The 20,364-nt window shown below is 45.8% G+C and overlaps 1 protein-coding gene across 1 annotated transcript in view; it reads left to right on the top strand.

The window, feature by feature from the left end:
- Nucleotides 1-3,804: 3,804 nt before the first annotated feature.
- The window catches only part of HNF4A (hepatocyte nuclear factor 4 alpha), a 130,482-nt gene continuing 113,922 nt past the window's right edge, over nt 3,805-20,364 (top strand). Inside the window, exon 1 of the mRNA XM_075571310.1 lies at nt 3,805-3,939. Coding sequence (XP_075427425.1) covers nt 3,924-3,939 — 16 coding nt within the window. The 5' untranslated portion in view covers nt 3,805-3,923. The remainder of the gene's footprint in view (nt 3,940-20,364) is intronic.

The raw sequence follows: 20,364 nt of genomic DNA on the forward strand, positions 1-20,364 counted from the left end.
TCTAATAAAAGAAGAAAAAAAACCAAACGAGTCTGATATTTCGCATTTTATTTCACAACAATACACAACATTTGCAAAGAATGAATACAATGTAATATTTCGGCTGCCACTGTATTTTTCATATCTCGTACAAAATAATATTTGGATGGACGCAGACTTCTGCCATTTATTCAATGCGGTTTCCTAACGTTTACCCCCTCACTCAGGAGACCTGATATTTTCTTAGGGATCCCTCTGCCCCAGTACTTTCTATTGAAATGGAGTCACTACAATGGGGGTGTGGGACTCAGAGAGGCGTGCAGAGGTTTAAAACAGGAGAGGGATTTCAGGGGCTGGAAATAATATTCAGGTTTTTTTTACAACAAAAATACAGCTTATATGTCAGCAAAGAAAAAGGAGCAGCCAAAATAACGATACCAAGCTCCGCGTGGAGCGTGACTAACGCAAGACCTCAGTCCCTATCTGTGGGTCTGTGAGCTAAAACCCTTAATAACAATAACACAAAGTTCAGTGTGGGGCGAGGTTTGACTTCTGGGCCGCCGGCTTCCTCCTGCCGTTGTAGGGGTTGGAAAGTCTGAGGGCAGGGTGTCCTCCACAGCGTCCCAGGGGGCCTGACAGCCTTGCGCAGCGTGGTCACTCTTGTGCGGTCCAGCTGCACTCAGTTTCAGGATCAGAGAGCCCCGTACTGCAGGATTTATAAAAGGCCTTTAATGAGGCAGCTGAGCAGGTAATTTAAACAGGTGTCTGGCTTTAACCTGCTCAGCGCTGTGTCAGGCCCTGAACAGCCCGATTCCCCTGCCTGGCTACGTGACAGGGAATCCCTCCCTGCTATAGGGACGTGTTTTCTACAGATCTGGAGATTTTCCCCCAATGTAACAACCAAGAGCAAATTCTAGTAAGAATATGGAACAAGTGCAGATTGTTAAATTAGGAGCGTGGGTGCTCTTTAATACCTACTGTTAGCTGGTCTAGAACGGGGGTTCCCAACTCCAGTCCTCAAGCCCACCCCCCCAACAGGTCAGGTTTTCAGGATATCCCTGCTTCAGCACAGGTGGCTCAATCAGCCCCTGTGTGAGTGCGTGTTTATCTAGGTTGTTTACATTTTGTGCTGCTGCGTTGACTCTGGTTTAATGTCTGTTATCCAAGCTGATAGTGATTCAAATTAAAAGTAAAACTGCCACCCCTTTTAGAAAAATAAAAAAAAATATCTATATTAAAGGAGAACTCCATGAAATATCATACATGTGTTTTTTAATAGATCAGCTGTTGTATTAGCTAATGCTTACTACATTGTTTTCTTTATTCAAGTCTTAATGCCATTTTAATGAGTTTTAATATACTGCGCATCCTGTGATTTCTACAGCAGGCTTTAGCCACCAGCAGTGCAAGATCTTTGCAACACTTTCCTGTTTGTGATCAGTTGTTGCCAATGTTCCCAGCAGTTTGACCTGCAAATTGTAACAATAGATAATGTTACCTGAGTAATATAAGGATACATTGTAGCTGCTGCGTTAAAGATTGATTGAAACTGAAAGGCGGCCATTTAGTGAACCCTGGGAAGCAGGATCTTTGCTGATCGATCACGGGAGAACGGATCAATCGGCAGCTTAGGTAATTCATTTTCAATAAAGGTTAATCAGAGGCTGAATATATTAAATGTAGTAGTTTTTTTAGTGCTGCGTGAATTGTCTCTTTAATCTCATAGGGCCCTATGCAGAGAGCAGCGCTAGAATAAATTGGAGAGTTTAAGAAAAAGTAGCTTTAATGGAGAGTTTTTTTCACCATATGCAGAAAGGGCATAAAACTGCATTTAAAATCCTGTCTGCATATGGAGAGTTTCAACCGGCGATATGAGCGCTGTTGAAACTTGTGGGAAAAAAATCACGTTTTTTTTTTTTCTCCCCCACCGGCCGCCGAGCTCCAGCGTCTTGCTGGCGAAGCAAAATGTTGAAAATCGCACCATTTTTTTGGCGCGAACAGCCGCTAGATGGCGTTCGCGCCTCTCTGAATACGCCCGTTTTCAACACTGGAGAGATTTAGGTTCTCTCCAGCCGCGCGGCGAAATTTGTAAAGAAAAAAAAAAAATGGCGCTTTTTAATAAACTCTCCATTACCTGCCTTTTTCAAGCTATACTTCGCCAAAAAATGCCGCTTTACCTGCTAGCGCTGCTCTCTGCATGAGGCCCAAAGTCTCTCTTTCAAGGTGCAATCCTGCCAAAAATTAGAGCTAAAAAAACATGTATAAGAAAATGTATAAATTCCGAATTCAATATGGTATAAACCCATTAGCCTCCCTGGGCCCCAGGACACGGGCATACACCTAACCTTGTTGAGTACGATGTGGATGGGACCTTGTTACTGACCGGGGACCTGGACCCCAGACCTTGGGGCTTATGGGAGAAAGGACTTTTGGGATGGTTAGAAGTTGTTTACAAAAGGTTGTTTTTCGGACGGCTAAATTGCTGTGGCACCTTGAGATACGACCCCCCGTTTTTCCTGGGTTCCTTGTTATCCACGTGTGGCTTCCGTTTTAGGAAGACTTGATTTACCATCCCGATTTGTGAAGGAAGCGATGGGAGAAGTCTGCTCTCATTTACAAACCACCGAATACCGTACATTGTTCCGGAATCGTTGCGCTGGGGAAAGATGGCGTCTTTGAAGCTGACGGTGCAGAGGGAAGCAATAAGTCTGGTCAATATATCCCAAATTGCAAAAAAAAGAAAGACGGTTAGAAATGGTGGGGAAGAAGCCATGGCTAAGTGCTTTCACTTTATTTATTTTCTAACTTTATCTAACGCACTTCTTACCCAGAAATCTCAGTACTGGAGCGCGTTCTCGTTATGGAGAACACCCATCCCAGACCCATCATTGTAACGCCAGTAGCAAACACGTAAACTCAATCTAGCATTCGTCATATACTTCAGTGGATATACGGTAACCCTCATAAAACGCAGTACATTTCCATTAAAATACCATTCGGTTAACGTCTCTCTAATATATATTGATAGATTTTGACTGCGGCGTTAAATATTCACCGAGCCTGTTATTGGAAACGATTTATCTTTGTGAAATCAATAAATAGCTTGTGACTGACTTGATTTGGCTTTTTGTTGTTGACCTCCTAGTGTGTGTTGCACTGTTTCCTAATTATAAATAAATGTTCTTGCGTGGATTTTATTTTAGGACAATGAGGGGAATTAACTATTTCATACACTTGCTGTTTTATAACCAGGACGAGAGCAGTGATAAGGAATCGAGTACATTTTCTACGATACTAGAAAAACGACTTCTTATTATTATTACATCAATAACTCAAGAGCCTGCTCCCAATCCGTGTGTCAGCTCTTTGATCGAGTCACGTTATCTCCCTGTGCCTCCAGCACCACGGGGAAAAAATGGATTGTAAGCTCTGCGGGGTAGGCACTCTTGCCTACAAAAACGTCAGCGCTATACAAGGTGAAAAAAACCCATTATTATTGCATAAACACAGATTTAGAATGAGATGACGCCAGCAACTGTTTATTATTTTCACGAGGGTTAGTGGGAACGAGAGAAACAGCCTCATGTTCTCCCTAGAATTGGTATTTCTTTATTGAAACAAGGTGTGAATATAACTGAAAACTATGCAGTAAAAGCCATGTTTGAGTTTCTGGCCAAGGCAGTTACTATAGCTACAACTACCTCGTCGATTGGTCACCCTAAGAAACTGGTTACTATTTAACATCTCCACCTACATTAGCCCTGATTAAGAGAATCAATATGATAACGACACGGGAAGCACACTCCCTTTTTTTTTTTTTTTTTACAATACCTTGCTGCTTTTTACCTAGATCTTTTTTCCACGCTGCCTCCGTCTGCGATTAACTCTTTTATCAAACAGGAAAGAGAGAATTGGTCAATGTCAAAACGCAGCTTCACGCCAACATGGACACCGCATACGGTAAGTGAAAAACGCGTCTCTTCTTTATCTTTTACCGGGAGGCGTCGTTTGCGGCGCTTGTAGCAGTATATATTACTTGGTCAATAAGCGTGAAACTTGTGTCCGGAAACAAAATGTCCGATAGGATCGGAGCAAATAGATCGCCTGCAAGTGGAAGTCTCCTGGAAACATGGGTGGTGTTTGGTAGAGATTTTAGGAAGGAATAACGGAAGAGATGACATCAGCATGTTGCTAAAATAATTGCGCTGGGGTTTGCGTGCCGCGAGGCTCGGTGTCCCGTATCTGTGTGAGATAATCTCGCCTGCTGTAAATAAGATGCTCTGTGCAATTTGAGTCGGCATTTCAAATCAGTAGCGAGTAACTGGGAGAGAAACAAGACTTTGAACTTTTATTCCAAACTGATATCATTCGAACCCGAAACATCTACCAATGGAGGAGGGTTTTGCCATGTTTTATCTCCGTTCTTGTCAATGTGCTGACTCAGTAGGCTAGCTATTATTGCGGATGATGTAAGCAGCGTGCGTGTGTGGGAAGCTTCCGCGCGGATGTTCACTGAAACGGGACACTAATGATTATATATCGCTGTGTAACTCTACATTCATTTATTATTGGATTGGAGGGTTGCGGTGTCTGCGCTGTGTGTCAGTAAGAAAATGATTAACTGTTACATTGAAAAACCAACGCGGAGTTATATTTCCGCTTGGTCAACACTCAATAACAATGGGAAAAATTAAAATGGCGGCAATGCACACCTTACTTTGAAAAGACAAATGGCAAACAGAGAATTATCCAGTAAGCAAACACACAGGGCCGCTGCAGCAAGTTAGGCGGTGAAAAACATGAATGAATTATTAGCGTATGCCTAAATAAACATGACACGCCGGTGACACGGGTTCTGGGAGACGTGTAAACGCCTGAAGTGATCCACGGAACGATCTCCTTTTCTAATCTTCTCTGCCGCGGAGACGTGGCCTCCGCAACCGTGGTGGTAATCCACACGGCATTTATTTCACTAATACAAGGGGGCGGGTATTCGCGTGGAAAGGCTGCGCTTTGTGTCGTCCCATACACAGGAGAGTATTACTTGACACTTCCCATAGTTGTACGTTTGTCAGTGAACGGCCATCTCGGTCAGCTGCGCTTTGTAAAGTAATTTCCCGGTCACAGAGGCACGTGGCAGACGGACACTGTGTGTACGTAAGATGCTGACAGGTATCTTGATATAGCGAGTTATGTATTTATATCAAGAAGGGCAATGTTAGCGTGAGGAGTTTTTAATCAGTTGAAGTAAATTAAATACCATACAGCCGTGGTTCTCAAGAATACCCCCCCCCCCCCACCCCAACAGGTCAGGTTTTCAAGATACCCCTGCTTCAGCACAGGTGGCTCAGTCGAAGAGCCTGATTCAGTTGAAGATTGAGCCCCCTGTGCTGAAGCAGGGATATCCTGAAAACCTGACCTGTTGGTGGGGCCTTGGGAACTGGAGTTGATTGCCCCCTGCCTCACCGTACACACATTTTCCTTATTCTTTTTTCTGAGATGCCCGTGGACTTGGCAGAGCTGGCAGAGCTGGCAGAGCGGGCAGAGCTGGCAGAGCTGGCAGAGCGGGCACAGATGGAATAAGTGCGTTCTGAACGATAAACGTTGAGGTGAGGGCGTTTTTCCCTCTCGTTTCTTCCACCTCTTCAGTGATTTGAGATGAATATTACCATCTACGTTTAGGCTCAAAAAACCTCACGTGATACCCGGAACATGCGATACTCGCTACCTTACGTCAGAGGCTTGTTAGGGGTTTTCTTACTGATTTTGGAAAATTGTTCCACTATTTTAAACCTGCTGCTTCTCAGAACTGAGTGATCGCGGTGCCTGAAAAATATTATTGTTTCCATTAACGGCAAAATGAAGTGCGTGATTAACATAAAATAACATTGAAATGGCAATAATTGTGTGTGTGTGTGTTACTGTGTGTGTGTTACTGTGTGTGTGTCACTGTCTGTGTGTGTGTACGTGTGTGTACGTGTGTGTCACTGTCTGTGTGTGTGTGTCACTGTGTGTGTCACTGTGTGTGTGTGTGTGTACGTGTGTGTGTGTGTGTGTGTATATTCCGGTTTTACGTTTTAACTGGAGGGGAAAAAAAACACTGAAAAACCCCACTGATTGCTAATCTCGCACTTCCCGTTACAATCCCGGAAATGAAACAACATTTGTTATTGAATTAGATCTTTTCGCATCCCAGCCACAGATCAGATACAAAGGCAACATGGCGGCAAAGGGAGGATGGAGAAGAACAAAAAGTGCACAGACTAACGCCAACTTCAAAAGTGCGTCATTTCCCCCCCCCCCCGTTTTTAATACTGATAAATACAGATTTACTTAAAAGCAAAACGAAAACGTCAAAAAAATAAAAAATAAACACAGATTTCACAAAAAAAAACACTGAAAACCGCTGTGTATTGTGTGTATATATATTTATATATATACGTATACAGTATATACACATGTATTGTGTGTATATATATTTATATATATACGTATATAGTATATACACATGTATTGTGTGTATATATATATTTATATATAAACGTATACAGTATATACACATGTATTTTGTGTATATATATTTATATATATATATATATACGTATATAGTATATACACATGTATTGTGTGTATATATATTTATATATAAACGTATACAGTATATACACATGTATTGACTCCACCTGACGAAGCCATCCTTGAGTTGACGAACCGCGTAGGGTTAGTGACAACATCACGCCACACATTGCTGTGTACATTGCTATAATCTGGATCTGTGCTAGTCCCTGCTGGGGCGTCTTGAGGACGGCGCTGAGCCCCCTGATGTATACCACTGCATTTACTGCACCGACACACTTTATTCGAGCAAATACCCAGTATGTACCTGGCAGATACCTGGAATGCGCCGCTCCTCACCTCTGACAAGCCCCGTTGCGTTTGCCTTCCCAGCCTGGGTTCATGCCTGGCTGACGGGCGGCTGATCTGTTAAATGATAATGATTAGGATTTAATAGGCTGCAATGCTTCGCGTGTCTACCAGATGGCATAAATTCATGAATTGTAATGCAGTATATATATATATATACTGTGCAGTATTGCAGCCAGCGGGAATAAAATGCTTCAATCCCTGCTTGGAAAATACCTCAATGCACTCGGGCAGAAAACAGTCACAAACCTCAATACACCCGGGTATACCCGAATTCGTGGGACTAGCCGAGCTCGAATAAAGTGTGTCGCCAGTGTATACCACTGCATGTATACCACTGCATGTATACCACTGTATAACACTGCATGAATACCACTGTATACCACTGCATGAATACCACTGTATACCACTGCATGAATACCACTGTATACCACTGCATGTATACCACTGCATGTATACCACTGCATGTATACCACTGCATGTATACCACTGTATATATACCACTGTATACCACTGCATGTATACCACTGTATATCACTGCATGTATACCACTGCATGTATACCACTGCATGTATACCACTGCATGTATACCACTGTATATCACTGCATGTATACCACTTTATACCACTGTATACCGCTGCATGTATACCACTGTATTCCACTGCATGTATACCACTGTATACCACTGCATGTATACCACTGCATGTATACCACTGCATGTACAGTATACCACTGTATAGCACTGCATGTATACCACTGTATAGCACTGCATGTATACCACTGTATAGCACTGCATGTATACCACTGTATGTATAGCACTGTATGTATACCACTGTATGTATACCACTGTATGCATACCACTGCATGTATACCACTGCATGTATACCACTGCATGTATACCACTGCATGTATACCACTGCATGTATACCACTGTATGTATACCACTGTATATCACTGCATGTATACCACTGCATGTATACCACTGTATACCACTGCATGTATACCACTGCATGTATACCACTGCATGTATACCACTGTATACCAGTGCATGTATACCACTTTATACCACTGTTTACCACTGCATGTATACCACTGTATACCACTGCATGTACAGTATACCACTGTATAGCACTGCATGTATACCACTGTATAGCACTGCATGTATACCACTGTATAGTACTGCATGTATACCACTGTATGTATAGCACTGCATGTATACCGCTGCATGTATAGCACTGCATGTATACCACTGCATGTATAGCACTGCATGTATAGCACTGCATGTATAGAACTGCATGTATACCGCTGTATGTATACCGCTATATGTATACCGCTGTATGTATACCGCTGTATGTATACCGCTGCATGTATACCGCTGCATGTATACCACTGCATGTATACCACTGCATGTATACCACTGCATGTATACCACTGCATGTATAGCACTGCATGTATAGCACTGTATGTATACCACTGCATGTATACCACTGCATGTATAGCACTGCATGTATACCACTGCATGTATAGCACAACATGTATACCACTGCATGTATACCACTGCATGTATAGCACTGCATGTATAGCACTGCATGTATAGCACTGCATGTATAGCACTGCATGTATAGCACTGCGTGTATAGCACTGCATGTATACTACTGCATGTATAGCACTGCATGTATAGCACTGCATGTATAGCACTGCATGTATAGCACTGCATGTATACCACTGCATGTATACTACTGCATGTATACTACTGCATGTATACCACTGCATGTATAGCACTGCATGTATAGCACTGCATGTATAGCACTGCATGTATACTACTGCATGTATACTACTGCATGTATAGCACTGCATGTATACCCCTGCATGTATACCCCTGCATGTATACCACTGCATGTATACCACTGCATGTATACCACTGCATGTATACCACTGCATGCATACCACTGTATGTATACCACTGCATGTATACCACTGCATGTATACCACTGTATATCACTGCATGTATACCACTGCATGTATACCACTGCATGTATACCACTGCATGTATACCACTGTATATCACTGCATGTATACCACTTTATACCACTGTATACCGCTGCATGTATACCACTGTATTCCACTGCATGTATACCACTGTATACCACTGCATGTATACCACTGCATGTATACCACTGCATGTACAGTATACCACTGTATAGCACTGCATGTATACCACTGTATAGCACTGCTTGTATACCACTGTATAGCACTGCATGTATACCACTGTATGTATACCACTGTATGCATACCACTGTATGTATACCACTGCATGTATACCACTGCATGTATACCACTGCATGTATACCACTGTATGTATACCACTGTATATCACTGCATGTATACCACTGCATGTATACCACTGTATACCACTGCATGTATACCACTGCATGTATACCACTGTATACCAGTGCATGAATACCACTTTATACCACTGTATACCACTGCATGTATACCACTGTATACCACTGCATGTACAGTATACCACTGTATAGCACTGCATGTATACCACTGTATAGCACTGCATGTATACCACTGTATAGTACTGCATGTATACCACTGTATGAATAGCACTGCATGTATACCGCTGCATGTATAGCACTGCATGTATACCACTGCATGTATAGCACTGCATGTATAGCACTGCATGTATAGAACTGCATGTATACCGCTGTATGTATACCGCTATATGTATACCGCTATATGTATACCGCTGTATGTATACCGCTGCATGTATACCGCTGCATGTATACCACTGCATGTATACCACTGCATGTATACCACTGCATGTATACCACTGCATGTATACCACTGCATGTATAGCACTGTATGTATACCACTGCATGTATACCACTGCATGTATACCACTGCATGTATAGCACTGCATGTATACCACTGCATGTATAGCACATGTATACCACTGCATGTATACCACTGCATGTATAGCACTGCATGTATAGCACTGCATGTATACCACTGCATGTATAGCACTGCATGTATAGCACTGCATGTATACTACTGCATGTATAGCACTGCATGTATAGCACTGCATGTATAGCACTGCATGTATAGCACTGCATGTATACCACTGCATGTATACTACTGCATGTATACTACTGCATGTATACCACTGCATGTATAGCACTGCATGTATAGCACTGCATGTATAGCACTGCATGTATACTACTGCATGTATACTACTGCATGTATAGCACTGCATGTATACCACTGCATGTATAGCACTGCATGTATAGCACTGCATGTATAGCACTGTATGTATACTACTGCATGTATACTACTGCATGTATAGCACTGCATGTATAGCACTGCATGTATAGTACTGTATGTATACTACTGCATGTATACTACTGCATGTATAGCACTGCACGTATAGCACTGCATGTATACCACTGCATGTATAGCACTGCATGTATAGCACTGCATGTATAGCACTGTATGTATACCACTGCATGTATAGCACTGCATGTATAGCACTGCATGTATAGCACTGTATGTATACTACTGCATGTATACTACTGCATGTATAGCACTGCATGTATAGCACTGCATGTATAGCACTGTATGTATACTACTGCATGTATACTACTGCATGTATAGCACTGCACGTATAGCACTGCATGTATACCACTGCATGTATAGCACTGTATGTATAGCACTGCATGTATAGCACTGCATGTATAGCACTGCACGTATAGCACTGCATGTATAGCACTGCTGTTCAGTTGCAATTGAGCCTTTGTGTAATGTTATGTTTCTTGCCTGTGGGTGTGTAAAGGGGTCCCCCGGGATAAGGTGTTTGCACGTAATGCGACCGCGCATTTACACCACCCTGGCTTAGGAATGGGTGGAAACATCCTAATTTGGGCATATTTCCCACCAGGCGGCGCCCGTGTGAGTCCCACACGCCTGCCCCTTTTATATGCAAACAGTGTGTTGGATCCAGTGTTGGCTGCCTGTGCGCAGAACAGCGCCGGGCCCGGCGCGGGTCAGGCTGCGACGCCTCTTATCTGAGGCTTCTGTGTTCTGTACACATCACTCTGCAAAATAAATCTTTTATCATTGAATAGTTAGCAGTGTTCTTGCTGAGTCCTGGAGGCCCCTTTCTGCTGCAGGGTGTTCAGATGGGCACCTGGACACCCCCCCCCCACCCCCCCCCCGCCCAACCTGTGCTAACAGCTAGTTATATTTTTTGTATTGGTATTTCTTGCGTCCTAGTAGGTGAGTGCCCACCAGCCCCCTTCCTTCCATAGGGAATCTCCCCCAGAGGGTCAACGGTACCTGATACAACGGCAATCCTTAAAGAAGCAGTTCAAGCTGCCATTTTCCCCCTTTACTAAGCGCATCTATACACTCCACACAATGATAAGTAATTAGCTAAGTTGCAGATCGATCCGTTCTCCTGTGATCGATCGGCGAAGATTTGGCTCGGGGGTTCACTAAATGGCTGTCAGCGCAGCAGAAGAGGACCAAAGATTCAAAGTTCTGTGGGGAAGATCATGTGACCAGGCAGTCACTAGATACAATTGGTGCACTGCAAGAGAGAGGGCGGGGCTCAAAAAGGGGTGTGCCAGAGCCTGTTTCAGAAGAGGAAGGGGGTGTGACTTTGTAAATGGTTGCAATAGAAGCAAAAAATGCTTGTTACATTATAATACATTAAACATGTCATTCAGAGTGGTTTAAAAAATGCTACAAGTATTTTCTCACAGCACAGAACTGATTTATTTAAAAAACACATGTAGAATATTGCTTGCTCTGCAGCTTTAAAACTACACGTTTATGAAGCAGTGTTTTTTTTTTTTTAAATTATACTGGGGGAATGTAGGTTTGTGCGTGTTATTATATGTGCTATGCGTGTTATTATATGTGCTATGCGTGTTATTATATGTGCTATGCGTGTTATTATATGTGCTATGCGTGTTATTGGGGACATATTATCTGTTTAGCTCCAAGTTGATTTAAAATCTTATTGCCCCTTTACCATCTGTGCCAAATGTAAAAGTTAGTGATAACATTTCAGGGGCCGATTGGTCTAGATGAAGGGGAGGCCAACACCAGTTGTCAAGTTCCACCAGCAGGTCAGGTGTTAAGGATATCCCTGCTTCAGTACAGGTGGCTCAATCAGTGGCACAGTCGTTGGCTGAGGATCCCCTGCTTCCAGAGAAGGTTACTCCGAAGCGGGTGTCGGTATCTCTCTGCTTTGTAGATCTCCAGCATGGGCCAAAAGGAATGGCGCCTCCTTTTGGTCCGCAGGGTGCGGAAGCTTTGAACAGCGGCCATAATGTGAACCCAAGTCGGGGCGGCTACCCACTACTAGCTCTGGAAGCAAGTGGTCCCCGGAGTTGAAATTAATGGGGTTCAGCCCCGGAGACCCCCTGTTTCAATGGTATGTTTAAAAAATTAACAAAAAAGTGCTTGGATTGCCTCTTTAATCTCCGTTAAGGTTACCGTGAGGAAATAAAGCCAGGTAATTTAAGTGTAACCCTATGTATGGTGTATATTACAGACTGGCACTGCCCCCTGGCAGGGTCCTCTCTAGTGGCACTAAGCATGCCACTCTTGATGGACAGAGAAGCAGCCAATAGTAACGGGTGTGGAACAGTCGGGGGAGACACTGAGTGAGACTGGCTGGGACTCAGGGTCAGACCATCCTGCAAGGAGGCCTAGCAGAGCATGTGAAAGCAGAAAGGACTAGAGCGACTCAAGGGGTAACAGTCCTTGAGCGAGAGGGAGAGAGGGCGCAGAGAGAGTTGATTGGAGGTTTGTACGAGCACCGACCATCTGGGTTCCAAGGGCTGTGAGTAACGAAGGAGGGGATCCTCATTACAGACAGGGGTACTGAAGGCTTTGCGAAGAACAGGCCTGCCACAATTACACCCACAGTTACTAAGAACTCCAACATTGTGCCAGCACCAGCACACTGGCCCCTCATAACACAGGGTCGTGTGGACCTGGGAGAGACATTGGTACCCAACCTCAATTTAATAAATACAGTATTCATATGTTCATAGTCTTCCAATTGAGGATCACGGTTATGTCTGTTTACCTGTGTTAATGAGGGGTTGATATAAATACGTTTTGTTATTTAAGGCCTAGTATTGTGGTCTATTGTCTGACCTTTGGGGCCAGGTGCTCTGTGAGTGGGAAAGCACAGTTATAATGGAGAGGAAGACTTGGGCCCCCACCTGAGCTACAAGTCAGACTAAGAGAGACAAAAAGGAGGGGGTTACATAAATCATACCTAAATCTGGCATGAATCCCACCCAGACATTGGAATAAAGAGAGCTCTTCCCTGGAGAGCGGAGGAGAGCGTATTTACGTGGCATATTAAGCTACACTGCATGTCGTCAGATACCTGGGGACACACCTCAGAGGTATACTTTGGAAATATGCAAATTAAAATGATGTAAATATATTCAAACAATTTATTTGCCAGGTATATCTCTCTCGTGTGTTCCCAAGTGCGTTTCTTCTGACCATGTGGAACACGGCATCATCTATTTGGAGGTACATAAGTAAACAGGGTCGCTACCAAATAGTTATCTCTCTCTCAGTTAAAGAGGTAATCCAAGAGTCTAGGGTTTCCAAGTGTCCAATATCGTACCGGACTGTCCTGTATATAAACACTCTGTATGTGTATACCGGTATTACCTCACTGGACGTGTATGTGTATACCGGTATTACCTCTCTGGGCGTGTATGTGTATACCGGTATTACCTCTCTGGGCATGTATGTGTATACCGGTATTACCTCTCTGGACGTGTATGTGTATACCGGTATTACCTCTCTGGGCATGTATGTGTATACCAGTATTACCTCTCTGGGCGTGTATGTGTATACCGGTATTACCTCTCTGGGCGTGTATGTGTATACCGGTATTACCTCTCTGGGCGTGTATGTGTATACCGGTATTACCTCTCTGGGAGTTTATGTGTATACCGGTATTACCTCTCTGGGCGTGTATGTGTATACCGGTATTACCTCTCTGGGCATGTATGTGTATGCCGGTATTACCTCTCTGGGCGTGTATGTGTATACCGGTATTACCTCTCTGGGCGTGTATGTGTATACCGGTATTACCTCTCTGGACGTGTATGTGTATACCGGTATTACCTCTCTGGGCGTGTATGTGTATACCGGTATTACCTCTCTGGGCGTGTATGTGTATACCGGTATTACCTCTTTGGGTGTGTATGTGTATACCGGTATTATCTCTCTGGGCGTGTACGTGTATACCGGTATTACCTCTCTGAGTGTGTACGTGTAAACCGGTATTACCTCTCTGGGTGTGTACGTGTATACCGGTATTACCGCTCTGGGTGTGTATGTGTATACCGGTATTACCTCTCTCGGCGTGTATGTGTATACCGGTATTACCTCTCTCGGCGTGTATATGTATACCGGTATTACCTCTCTGGGTGTGTATGTGTATACCGGTATTACCTCTCTGGGCGTGTATGTGTATACCGGTATTACCTCTCTGAGTGTGTATGTGTATACAGGTATTACCTCTCTGGGTGTGTATGTGTATTCTGGTATTACCTCTCTGGGTGTGTATGTGTATACTGGTATTACCTCTCTGGGTGTGTATGTGTATACCGGTATTACCTCTCTGGGCGTGTATGTGTATACCGGTATTATCTCTCTGGGCGTGTATGTGTATACCGGTATTACCTCTCTGGGTGTGTATGTGTATACTGGTATTACCTCTCTGGGCGTGTATGTGTATACCGGTATTACCTCTCTGGGCGTGTATGTGTATACCGGTATTACCTCTCTGGGCGTGTCTGTGTATACTGGTATTACCTCTCTGGGCGTGTATGTGTATACCGGTATTACCTCTCTGGGCGTGTCTGTGTATACTGGTATTACCTCTCTGGGCGTGTATGTGTATACCGGTATTACCTCTCTGGGCGTGTATGTGTATAGTATTACCTCTCTGGGCGTGTATGTGTATACTGGTATTACCTCTCTGGGCGTGTATGTGTATACCGGTATTACCTCTCTGGGTGTGTATGTGTATACCGGTATTACATCTCTGGGCGTGTATGTGTATACTGGTATTACCTCTCTGGGCGTGTATGTGTATACCGGTATTACCTCTCTGGGTGTGTATGTGTATACCGGTATTACCTCTCTGGACATGGTGACCTTACCGGCGGGGGGGGGGGGGGGGCGGGGGATTTCCTTGAGCATGGAATGATCAGGGCTGTTACTAGGGGGCTGGGCAGCTTCCTCCATCCTGACTGGCTGCTGCTGGGTAATGCAGCCAAGCAGGAGGGGGTGTCAGGAGTCTGGGGCCAAGAAGAGGAGGAAACAGCATGGAGAGTTGAGGTGAATGCGTGCTCTCCTCGAGCGCGTCGCATCTTTCATCATTGTGACTAGTATTTTTGGAAAAGCCACCTGGCAACCTTAGGAGCGGTCCTGGTTCGAGACCCCTGGGGTCCCTATTAGGAGTACACCCCTCGGCCAGCTGACCCTTCATCTCTCACCAGATGTCAGACTTGTCTGAGACATGTGAAGGTGCTCACAAGGGGTATTTATATTTGCCGTACCCTAAATATAGATAGATATAGACACAGACCTTGTGCGGTATAAAGTGATCTAAAGACATTTGGGAAATAGCAATAAGAATATATTCTACCCGTGGACAAGCGACACGCTGGTGCTGGAATTCCGTGAGCACATAGCTATTCATTCATAGCCGCTTAACCAGTCAGGACGCAGCGCTATCTTGGTCTGTAACAAACGTCTCGTGTTTGCTCTCAACATACTTTGTTGTCTCACTTTTTATACGTTGGCCTCAGATGGCTTCACCGTCGGAAATTCTCTGTACACTGTGAAATTGCCTCAATTTTCCAATGATCTCATTGTTCCCCTTATCTAAACCAGAATGTGACTCATACATCCACCTTTAGAATATATACAGTATATTTGTTATTAAAAATAGCAATCTCTAACTTTGTTACACATCCCTGAACTTGGAGCGGAATCTCCTTAAAGGAGCAAAGCAAGTGGCCATTTTTTTTCTTATCATAGGATGGAAACAGGGGGTCTCCGGAGCTGAGCCCCATTAATTTCTGGGGGGCCCCCTGCTTCCAGAGACACTTACTGTACCTCCGTAGCGGGGGCCGGAGTCTGGTACAGGTGTAAAGCTCCTGCATCAGGTGGTCCAATACTGACCGGGAACAGCTGGACGTTCCCCTTCAAGGGAAACAAAATGGCGGGTCGGTAGGAAGCCGCAATGTCATCCATCGTCTTTCTGCTGGCCGCGTGACGCGGGGATTACATGGCAGAAAGTAGCAGCATTACTTTTACCAGTAATATCTAGGGCAAGACGGCCAGCTCCAGTCCTCAAGGACAACCAACAGGTCAGGTTTTAAGGACATCCGTAAGGATATCTTTGACTGAGCCACTGACGGCTCTTGGGGGCAGAATCTGCCCACCCCGGGTCCAGGGCCATATTTTAAAAGATGGAGAATCACCGGCAAAAATGTATTCTGTGCTTTTTTTTTTTTTTTTTGCAGTAAGAAGGCCGCGCCACATACGGTAATACTCCCTCCTTGCGCACACGCGCGCACACACACCCTCCCCCACCCCTAACTTGGGGTGAGCAGTGGTGCGGTCCAGTGCCGGTTCGGGTACTCCCCGGCTTGCTCCTCCATCTCTCCCGTCTTAGATCCCGGCAAGGGGAGGGAGCGTGGGGGCCCCCTGAAGGCGCAAGGCAACCATCATGCTAGGCCCTAAGCCCGGCCTTGATTAGTTGGGACATTGTGTAACATGACTCGCGGGTCTTCTCTGGGACACGTATCCTCAAGTTTTTCTCAGGTATATTATAGTGTGTTAGTATCATGGAGCCCGCAAACACAATTTCTTTTAAAAAGCAGATACAATACAATATAATAAATGTATGTATATATTGTATGATACACATACAAAAAAGGCTAAATAGTGTGTGTGTGTACGTTTGTGTGTGCGCGTGCGTGCACGCGTTTGTGTGCGCGTGCGCGTGCAAGTACACGATTTGACCAAAAAAAAATCCCTTACAGTCTTTTTCATTAAACTGCAATATAAAATCCCTGTAGACGGACGTTCACAGAGGTACACAATTAGGAGGCTTTATAATGTGAATTTATAATAGGCTTTATTGTGCCTGTTCCTTTTCATCAGGAAATTATCCAAACACAGGGGGGGAACAAAGCTTCTATTCACTTGGGAGTATTTCTAGTGAAATCCTATGCAATTAGTTCACATCTCCATTAGTTAAGCATGTCTCGCAGCCCCAAAACATATAGCATGGAAATAAGCAGATATAAGCAGTCTCTTAAGAATAAAAGTCTTATCTGTTTCTTGGAGGGAATATCTTCTCACTTCCTGGTTCAGCTTCAGGTGTAGTAGTTTTTCCTGTGTCTTGAAATCAGCTCTGCTGTGCAGAGTTCAAGACCGGTCAGCTCCAAAGGTCAGCTCTCAGTCAGAGCTAAGGAGTCACTTCCTGTCTCAAAGGCAGGCTTTTGTAAGCAATCTAATCAGGCAGGTGGTGTTTAGTAATTGACTACCACACTGCTAGATTAAAGGCACATTACTGAACAGGGATAAGTCCCCTGTTACAATCCCCCTGGTGTCAAAAACTGAAGTCAGGTTTGTTTCACGTAACAGGGACTTATCCCTGTTTAAATTAAGCAGCCTCAGAGCTCTGAGAATCCAGCAGAGAGATAGTTAATTGCGGCCATTCAATTAACTAGTCTCCACCTGGACTAACTCTGTAAAAAGCCTCATGTGAGACACAGGAGAGATATTCCTTAGCTCACATTTGGGCTGACAGAGGGAGAGCAGAGAAGCCTGCACACAGACACTGTCTTGAGCAGGGCCATCTTAACAACATTAGGGCCCCCCGGGCAAAGCAGTGCACGGGGCCCGGCCTACACTGTCGCTCCCAGCCTCCCACGCGCTCACGGGCAGCAGCAGGCACCGGAAGTGCTGCACTGCTAGGCTGCGAGCGGTTGTGACGCGAGCCGGGGTGCCGGGCGGAGAGCGAGGGGTGCCGGGCGGGGGGAGCGCGAGGGGTGCCGGGCGGGGGGAGAGCGAGGGGTGCCGGGCGGGGGGAGAGCGAGGGGTGCCGGGCGGGCGGAGAGCGAGGGGTGCCGGGCGGAGAGCGAGGGGTGCCGGGCGGGGGGAGAGCGAGGGGTGCCGGGCGGGGGGAGAGCGAGGGGTGCCGGGCGGGCGGAGAGCGAGGGGTGCCGGGCGAGGGGGAGAGCGAGGGGTGCCGGGCGGGGGGAGAGCGAGGGGTGCCGGGCGGGCGGAGAGCGAGGGGTGCCGGGCGGGGGGAGAGCGAGGGGTGCCGGGCGGGCGGAGAGCGAGGGGTGCCGGGCGGGGGGAGAGCGAGGGGTGCCGGGCGGGGGGAGAGCGAGGGGTGCCGGGCGGGCGGAGAGCGAGGGGTGCCGGGCGGGGGGAGAGCGAGGGGTGCCGGGCGGGCGGAGAGCGAGGGGTGCCGGGCGGGGGGAGAGCGAGGGGTGTCGGGTGGGGGGAGAGCGGAGCCAGGGTGCCGGGCGGGGGGAGAGCGAGGGGTGCCGGGCGGGGGGAGAGTGAGTAGGGTTGCCAGGTGGCTTGTCCAACAATACTGGACACAATGGTGAAAGGTGCGACGCGCTCGGGAATCGTTGGTGGGGAAGAATGTTATTTATAAATGACCCGACTTATGTCATTTGTTCTAAATTTCACTCCAAGTATTCACCAATTTGCACCAATTTATATTCTATTTCGTAAAAAATCTGGGGAGGGGTCTTGGGAGGGAATGGGTGGGGGGGAGCGCCCTTCCGAGGATTGTTTTAGGAAATAGAATATGAAATAGTGCAAATTGGTGCAAATTGGTGCACGCTTGGAGTGAAATTTAGAACAAATGATGTAATTTTCAGATCATTTATAAATAACTGACCTGCAGTCACACTCTACATAGCGAGCAATACTGATCTTACTGCTCCTCCCACAAATTCCAAGATTGTTGCACCCCCTCCTCATCCTCTCTCCCCTTGTCCTCTCACCCTCCCATCCCCCCTTGTCCTCTCACCCCCTCCCTTCATCCTCTCTCATCCCCCCTCCCTTAATCCTCTCATCCCCCCACCCTTCATCCTCTCATCCCCCCTCCCTTCATCCTCTCTCACCCCCTCCCTTCATCCTCTGTTACCCCCCTCCCTTCATCCTCTCTCACCCCCTCCCTTCATCCTCTGTTACCCCCCATCCCTTCATCCCCCAACCTGTCATTATCAGTACAGTAGCTTTCAAATTTAGACTTCACAACCCAGCATTAAATTGCATATTAAATCATGCCATTGGATAAGTAACCTGCTCTGCCTTCTTGGGGATGATCTGTGAGTAAGGGTGCTGCAGAGATTGCAATGCTGCTGGGATGAGAGCGGAGATCAGTAAGTAAGGGTGCTGCAGAGATTGCAATGCTGCTGGGATGATCTGTAAGTAAGAAGGTGCTGCAGAGATTGCAATGCTGCTGGGATGATCAGTAAGTAAGGGTGCTGCAGAGATTGCAATGCTGCTGTGATGAGAGCTGAGATCAGTAAGTAAGGGTGCTGCAGAGATTGCAATGCTGCTGTGATGAGGGCTGAGATCAGTAAGTAAGGGTGCTGCAGAGATTGCAATGCTGCTGTGATGAGGGCTGAGATCAGTAAGTAAGGGTGCTGCAGAGATTGCAATGTTGCTGGGATGAGAGCTGAGATCTGTGAGTAAGGGTGCTGCAGAGATTGCAATGTTGCTGGGATGAGAGCTGAGATCTGTGAGTAAGGGTGCTGCAGAGATTGCAATGTTGCTGGGATGAGAGCTGAGTTATGGAGCCTTTCTGAGCATTTACAATGCTGGTTATTTTTAATAGATCTTGAAAATGGGAAGACTGTTAGTATAGTAAAATAAAAGTAAGGGTGAGTGAGCAATTAAACAAAGTTGCCAGTACTGTATGTACTGTCTGTCACCACACGCACGCACACACGGACGCACACGCACACACACACACTGAGACATTCACTCACTCACAATCACTCAAACACACACACTGAGGCACACACATATACAGGCAGGACACAGGACACAGACAGAAAGACAGACACACTGAGAGACACACACACACACACACACACACACACACTGAGACACACACATATACAGGCAGGACACAGGACACAGACAGAAAGACAGACACACACACACACTGAGACACACTGAGACACACACACACACACACACACTGATAGATAGACAGACACACACATACACAGACAGGACACAGATAGAAAGACACACACTCAGACACTGAGACACACGCACACACACACACAGGACACTGAGACACACACACAACACTGAGACACACACACACACACAGGACACTGAGACACACAC

This window comes from Ascaphus truei, chromosome 15 (assembly GCF_040206685.1).
Source record: "Ascaphus truei isolate aAscTru1 chromosome 15, aAscTru1.hap1, whole genome shotgun sequence".
In the NCBI taxonomy this organism is placed as follows: Eukaryota; Metazoa; Chordata; class Amphibia; order Anura; family Ascaphidae; genus Ascaphus; species Ascaphus truei.